This window comes from Bison bison, unplaced genomic scaffold (assembly GCF_000754665.1).
Source record: "Bison bison bison isolate TAMUID 2011002044 unplaced genomic scaffold, Bison_UMD1.0 scf7180017864064, whole genome shotgun sequence".
In the NCBI taxonomy this organism is placed as follows: Eukaryota; Metazoa; Chordata; class Mammalia; order Artiodactyla; family Bovidae; genus Bison; species Bison bison.
This window is the reverse complement of record NW_011494636.1, coordinates 5161221-5168457: the sequence shown is the minus strand read 5'-3', so window position 1 is coordinate 5168457 and position 7237 is coordinate 5161221. Positions and strand designations below refer to the sequence as shown.

At 40.5% G+C, this 7237-nt stretch overlaps 1 protein-coding gene across 3 annotated transcripts in view; it reads right to left on the bottom strand.

Moving 5' to 3' along the window:
* FMO3 (flavin containing monooxygenase 3) overlaps window positions 1–7237 on the bottom strand; it is an 86525-nt gene that overhangs the window by 64284 nt on the left and 15004 nt on the right. For all 3 annotated transcript variants that reach the window (XM_010836717.1, XM_010836720.1, XM_010836719.1), the window contains 3 exons: window positions 4614–4776; window positions 3987–4129; window positions 2709–2908 (listed from right to left, as the gene is read on the bottom strand). In XM_010836717.1, coding sequence (XP_010835019.1) covers window positions 2709–2908; window positions 3987–4129; window positions 4614–4776 — 506 coding nt within the window. The remainder of the gene's footprint in view (window positions 1–2708; window positions 2909–3986; window positions 4130–4613; window positions 4777–7237) is intronic.

Here is a 7237-nt window from a genome sequence, read left to right as displayed (position 1 = left end):
AAAAAAAATAAAATTGTCTTGATGTCATCCCCTGTTACCCTTATCTGCCTTATTTAGATTTCATGCTATTTGTGTCTGTTTCCCATTATTAGAATATAAGCCCCACGAGGATAGGGATTTTATGAGTTTGTTCAGTGCTATATCCACAGGTCCTGGCACATAATAAAAGCTTAATAACTATTTGTTGACTTAATGAAATAACTTTGAGGTAAACAGCTTAGAACTTGGGTTTTTTCACCCATGTCAAAGCAATTTCTTATCATGTGATTGGCTTGGAGGATATTATAGGAGAGAGTGAGGAGACGGCTGAAGATGAAAACACTGTGGCCATAGATCAGTTGGAGGGCTCCATTAAGGGGCAGGTAATGAGAGCAATGCACTCATCTCACACACTAGTAAAGTAATGCTCAAAATTCTCCAAGCCAGGCATCAGCAATACGTGAAGCATGAACTTCCAGATGTTTAAGCTGGTTTTAGAAAAGGCAGAGGAACCAGAGATCAAATTGCCAACATCCACTGGATCATCAAAAAAGCAAGAGAGTTCCAGAAAAACATCTATTTCTGCTTTATTGACTATACCAAAGCCTTTGACTGTGTGGATCACAATAAACTGGGGGAAATTCTTCAAGAGATGGGAATACCAGACCACCTGACCTGCCTCTTGAGAAACCTATATGCAGGCCAGGAAGCAAAAGTTAGAACTGGACATGGAACAACAGACTGGTTCCAAATAGGAAAAGGAGTACGCCAAGGCTGTATAGTGTCACTCTGCTTATTTAACTTCTATGCAGAGTACATCATGAGAAACACTGGGCTGGATGAAGCATAAGCTGAAAGCAAGATTGCCGGGAGAAATATCAATAACCTCAGATATGCAGATGACACCATCCTTATGGCAGAAAGTGAAGAGGAACTAAAAAGCCTCTTGATGAAAGTGAAAGAGGAGAGTGAAATGTTTGGCTTAAAGCTCAACATTCAGAAAACTTAGATCATGGCATCTGGTCCCATCACTTCATGGGAATTAGATGGGGAAACAGTGGAAACAGGGTCAGACTTTATTTTCTGGGCTCCAAAATCACTGCAGATGGTGATTGCAGCCATGAAATTAAAAGACACTTACTCCTTGGAAGGAAAGTTATGACCAACCTAGATAGCATATTGAAAAGCAGAGACAGTATTTTGCCAACAAAGGTCTGTCTAGTCAAAGCTATGGTTTTTCCAGTAGTCATGTATGGATGTGAGACCATACATGACTGTTGGACTGTTTATGGTCCACAGTTGGACCATAAAGAAAACTGAGCACTGAAGAATTGATGCTTTTAAACTGTAATGTTGGAGAAGACTCTTGAGAGTCCCTTGGACTGCAAGAAGATCCAACTAGTCAGTCCTAAAGGAAATCAGTCCTGAATATTGATTGGAAGGACTGATGCTGAAACTGAAACTCCAATATTTTGGCCACCTAATGCGATTCACTGACTCATTGGAAAAGACCCTGATTCTGGGAAAGACTGAAGGCAGGGCGAGAAGGGGATGACAGAGGATGAGATGGTTGGATAGCATCACCGACTCGATGGACATGCATTTGAGCAAGCTTCAGGAATTGGTGATGGACAGGGAAGACTGGCATACTGCAGTCCGTGGGGTCGCAAAGAGTTGGACATGACTGAGTGACTGAACTGAACTGAATGAGAGTGAAGCACCAAGTCCTGCTTTGCTTAACTTTGCAGTTAAGAAAGCGGTTTTAGAGCAAGGTGGCTAAGAGTGAGGCACTTTGGAGTCAGCAGATCTGGACTTGTTTCAATCACCATTTCTGACTTCCTAGCTGTGGGGCTTTGGTAAACCACAGTTTTCTCATCTCTCAAATGAAGATTATAATAGAGCCATCATCATAGTTGCTGTGGCTCATAAAGAATCTGCCTGCAATGCAGGAGACCGGGGTTTGATCCCTGAGTTGGGAAGATCTCCTGGAGAAGGGAATGGCAACCTACTCCAGTATTCTTGCCTGGAGAATCCCATGGACAGAGGAGCCTGGTGGGCTACAGTCCATGGGGTCACAAAGAGCTGGACACGACGGAGACTAACACTTTCACTTTTTCATAGTCGTCGTGAGAGTAAAGTGAGATAATGCATGTCTGAGACTTAATAAGGCTCTGACATGTATTAAGTACTTAAAAACATGTTGACTATTATTATCATTACTCTAGGGAGTAAATGGAGAAGGCAATGGCACCCCACCCCAGTACTCTTGCCTGGAAAATCCCTGGATGGAAGAGCCTGGTAGGCTGCAGTCCATGGGGTCGCTAAGAGTGAGACACGACTGAGCGACTTCACTTTCACTTTTCATTTTCATGCATTGGAGAAAGAAATGGCAACCCACTCCAGTGTTCTTGCCTGGAGAATCCCAGGGACGGGGGAGCCGGCGGGCTGCCGTCTCAGGGGTCGCACAGAGTTGGACACGACTGAAGCGACTTAGCAGCAGCAGCAGCAGGGAGTAAAATTCTTGACCTGTAATATAACTTTCCAGCTGTGCAAATCTGGTAAGGAGAATTGTGAAACAGGAAAACACTCCTAATTTTTGCAATTCTTTGTCCTCTGAAATGTGAGAGGTGATTACTTCACTTTGATTTGTCTAGGGGTTATTTCACATATTAGGGTTGTTGACAGTGAAATAAAAGTTAGTAGGCATTTCATGTTTAACTCTGCTTTACCTGTTTAAAGGCATCAAGCCGTAGTTCTCGTGCTTGAATCTGGCGTTCATTTGCTTCATGTACCACCAGTTAGAAATGACTGTCGGTAAGGTGTTCTTGAGGAATGTTTCAAATCGAGTGATAAACAGCATGTCCCATGGATAGCCTTCATCCCAGACCCGGCTCATCACCCAGGAGCCACTTCGGGAGCTGATGATGACCTTGAAAAACACCAATTCAACTGTTAACGTGGTGACTGTAGTAGATATGCCTCTCAGATCTGCCTTTAGGAATGGAGTTATTGCACCACTGCTGGCAGTGCCCAGAAGGCAGCCCTCAGCTCTCAGCCCTCTTTGGGAGTTGCTTTGGTGAAGAGGGGGCTTCCCCCAACATTTTATAATCTTTTTGGATCCCCTGCATTCAGTGACCAGTTGAAGGAGGAAGACAAATACCTAGCCTCTCTCAATTTGTCTCACCCTCTCCTTCCCCTGCTGTGTCCACAAATCCATTCTCTACATCTGTATCTTTATTCCTGCCCTGCAAATAGTTTCATCTGTACCATGTTTCTAGATTCCGTATATATGCTTCAATATATGATATTTGTTTTTTTTTCTTTCTGACTTATTTCACTCTGTATAACATGCTCTAGGTGCTCTGTGATGACCTAGAGAGGTGGGATGGGGGTGGGATGCAAGGGAGGCTCAAAAGGGAGGCAATATATGTAAATAAAAATAAATATCTATACTGGTAAAAAAAAAAAAAAATGACCCAGCCCCTCACTTCAACTAGGGACAATTTGGAAGGATTATCCTAGCTTCAGAGTAAATAAAGGAAAACTTCTTTCCCTTCCCTCAGAGGTATTCATCCAGAGAGCACTCCCAGATGAACTTCCTGCACTATAACCCATATCTTAGGATCAACACCTGTCAAATCATTTCTGTGGTATTCTCATCTTTTAGCCAAATCTTCTCTGGTGTAGGTGACCAATAACTGAATACTGGTCATATTTCTTCTAGTGCTTGTTTGATGATCCCACTGGTTTTGGAAGAATTTATTGGACACATTAGACACCAAACATCCCAAAGAAGAAGCTTGTTGAATGACATCATTCCAGCTGATGTTCTGCCTTTGCCACATCAAGCTATTTAAAATCCCACCTGTTACCAAAGGGCATTGAGCTATATGAACCCCTACTTAGTCTTTGCATCAAGGACTCTGCCCTCCCCGCTTTCTTTCACACTTTTCAAATGGTATGGCTGGCCTTTTAAAGATAGTTCCCTGAGTATCAGGGAGGCATACTTTTTCAGCTATGTGGCTGAGTTCTGAGGCGATGTCACAGCCTGAGTTCCCCAGACCAATCACCAGGACTCGCTTCCCCTTGAAGATTCCTGGTTCTTTATAGTCCCGGCTGTGGAAGCATTTGCCTTTAAAAAGTTTTATTCCTGAGTGAAAAAGTGGAAAACATGTGAATTATTTTGATTTTCACTGAAAAAACTGCTATAACAGAACTTGTCAGTGAATATGGTTGCAGTAATAGGAATTTTAATACTTAAACTATATTAGATACAATATATCAAATTGTATAGATATATGTGCTCAGTCATGTCCAACTCTTTACGACCCTATGGACTGTAGCCCACCAGGCTCCTCTGCCCATGGGACTCTCCAGGCAAGAATACTGGAGTGGGTTGCCATGCCCTCCTCCAGGGGATCTTCCTGATCCAGGGATTGTACCTGCATTTCCTGCATTGACAGGCAGATTCTTTTACCACTGAGCTGCCTGGGAAGCCCATTAGATACAATAAAAGCATATTTTAATTTAATGTGTACTTTTATAAACTATACTTTTGTATACATAAGAAAGACATCATCAAGGTTATTTCTTCATGCAAGATGTGTGGATGGCAGCGTAAACTTTGGCCTTACCTGGAAAGGACTCTTTAGGTATGTTGGGGTACACATGATGTCCAGAACAAATCATTACGGCATCAAAGACAGCTGATTCCTTTTTACCATCCTTTTCAGTGATAACATCCCATTGGCCAGTGGTTTGGAAATCGGGACGCTTATTTACACTGGATACAATTGTCTAAGAGAAACGCAGAAAGATAATCTTCTTTACTCTAAGCTAAAAGGCAGATTTGTCACCAACATCATCAAATAGTATGAAGAAAATCCTTAATAGCGCCTTAGGGAAAATACTTAATTCATTATGAAGGTGCATATTATAAATTCAAAGTTCCTTTTTAATAAGTCAAAGCATAAAACGATCTATATGATTTTTAAAAATATTTATTTATTTTTGGCTGTGCTGCATCTTTGTTGCTTCACAGGCTTTCTCTAGTTGCAGTGAGCGGGGGCTACGCTCTAGTTATGGGGCGAGTGCTTCTCATTGTGGTGGCTTCTTTTGTTGCAGAGCACAGGCTCTAGGGGATGCAGATTTCAGTAGCTGTGGTGCGGAGTGTAGGCTCAGTAGTTGTAACTCTCAGGCTTAGTTGCACATGGCACAGGGGATCTTCCTGGACCAGGGGTCAAACCAGTGTCCCTTGCATTGCAGGGCAGATTCTTACCCACTGGACCACTAGGGAAGCCCCTATCTATATGTGTGTGTATGTGTGTGTGTGTGTGTGTTTGTTTTTAAATCCCCACATAATTCCTTGTGTATGACCAGTATTCTCTGCAGTACAACAGCGATTCATTTTGGGGCTCTGACGATTGAATTACAGTTTACAAGAGGCAGGTAGCCCATGTAGTAAATAATCTGGTGGCCAATAATTTACATAGTAACAGCAATTTCCTAACGTATTTCTTTAGCCATTTTATTTTTTTTAAACTGCTTTAAAGCCTTTATTTGATCTTCAGAATAATTCTACAAGATACATAGTTGCTTCATTTTACATATGAAATGGAGACTTAAAGAAGTTAAATAATGTGCATAAAATCCAATAACTAGGTTCAAACGTTAAATATAGGTCCTTGATTCTACAGCTGTTTCTCCCATTGACTTTCCAATTTCATTCTTTAGGTGGTTCATATTTTGGTCAAGACACAGAGTTTATATGAAATAGATCCTGTAAAAATACAGCATTTTTTTACTCTCATCCTTTTACTATGTGTTTGAAGTTAAATTTACACTTGATTAAAAGTCAGCCAAGGAAGCATCTCTGATCTCAATTATGGTGCATGCCTTGTAGCTACATGATGAGTAAGATACTATTTAGGACTGTTCTCTTCCAAAGGACAGGAAACACCCAACCCTGACTTGGTAACATTTCTGAGGCAGTCTCACTCAAGTGACAACACGCTTTTCTTTTTCTTCTGTGTCCAAGTCATACCACGCTGTTTCTTAATAAAGTAAGAGAATGTGCCCACTTTCACCATTACTATTCAACATAGTATTGGAAGTTTTGGCCACAGCAATCAGAGCAGAAAAAGAAATAAAAGGAATCCAAATTGGAAAAGAAGAAGTAAAACTCTCACTATTTGCAGATGACATGATCCTCTACATAGAAAACCCTAAAGAATCCACCAGAAAATTACTAGAAATAATCAATGACTACAGTAAAGTTGCAGGATATAAAATCAACACACAGAAATCCCTTGCATTCCTATACACTAATAATGAGAAAACAGAAAGAGAAATTAAGGAAACAATTCCATTCACCATTGCAACGGAAAGAATAAAATACTTAGGAATATATCTACCTAAAGAAACTAAAGACCTATATATAGAAAACTATAAAACACTGGTGAAAGAAATCAAAGAGGACACTAATAGATGGAGAAATATACCATGTTCATGGATCGGAAGAATCAATATAGTGAAAATGAGTATACTACCCAAAGCAATTTATAGATTCAACGCAATCCCTATCAAGCTACCAACAGTATTCTTCACAGAGCTAGAACAAATAATTTCACAATTTGTATGGAAATACAAAAAACCTCGAATAGCCAAAGCGATCTTGAGAAAGAAGAATGGAACTGGAGGAATCAACCTACCTGACTTCAGGGCTCTACTACAAAGCCACAGTTATCAAGACAGTATGGTACTGGCACAAAGACAGAAATATTGATCAATGGAATAAAATAGAAAGCCCAGAGATAAATCCACGCACATATGGACACCTTATCTTCGACAAAGGAGGCAAGAATATACAATGGATTAAAGACAATCTCTTTAACAAGTGGTGCTGGGAAATCTGGTCAACCACTTGTAAAAGAATGAAACTGGACCACTTTCTAACACCATACACAAAAATAAACTCAAAATGGATTAAAGATCTAAACGTAAGACCAGAAACTATAAAACTCCTAGAGGAGAACATAGGCAAAACACTCTCCGACATACATCACAGCAGGATCCTCTATGACCCACCTCCCAGAATATTGGAAATAAAAGCAAAAATAAACAAATGGGACCTAATTAACCTTAAAAGCTTCTGCACATCAAAGGAAACTATCAGCAAGGTGAAAAGACAGCCTTCAGAATGGGAGAAAATAATAGCAAATGAAGCAACCAACAAACAACTAATCTCAAAAATATACAA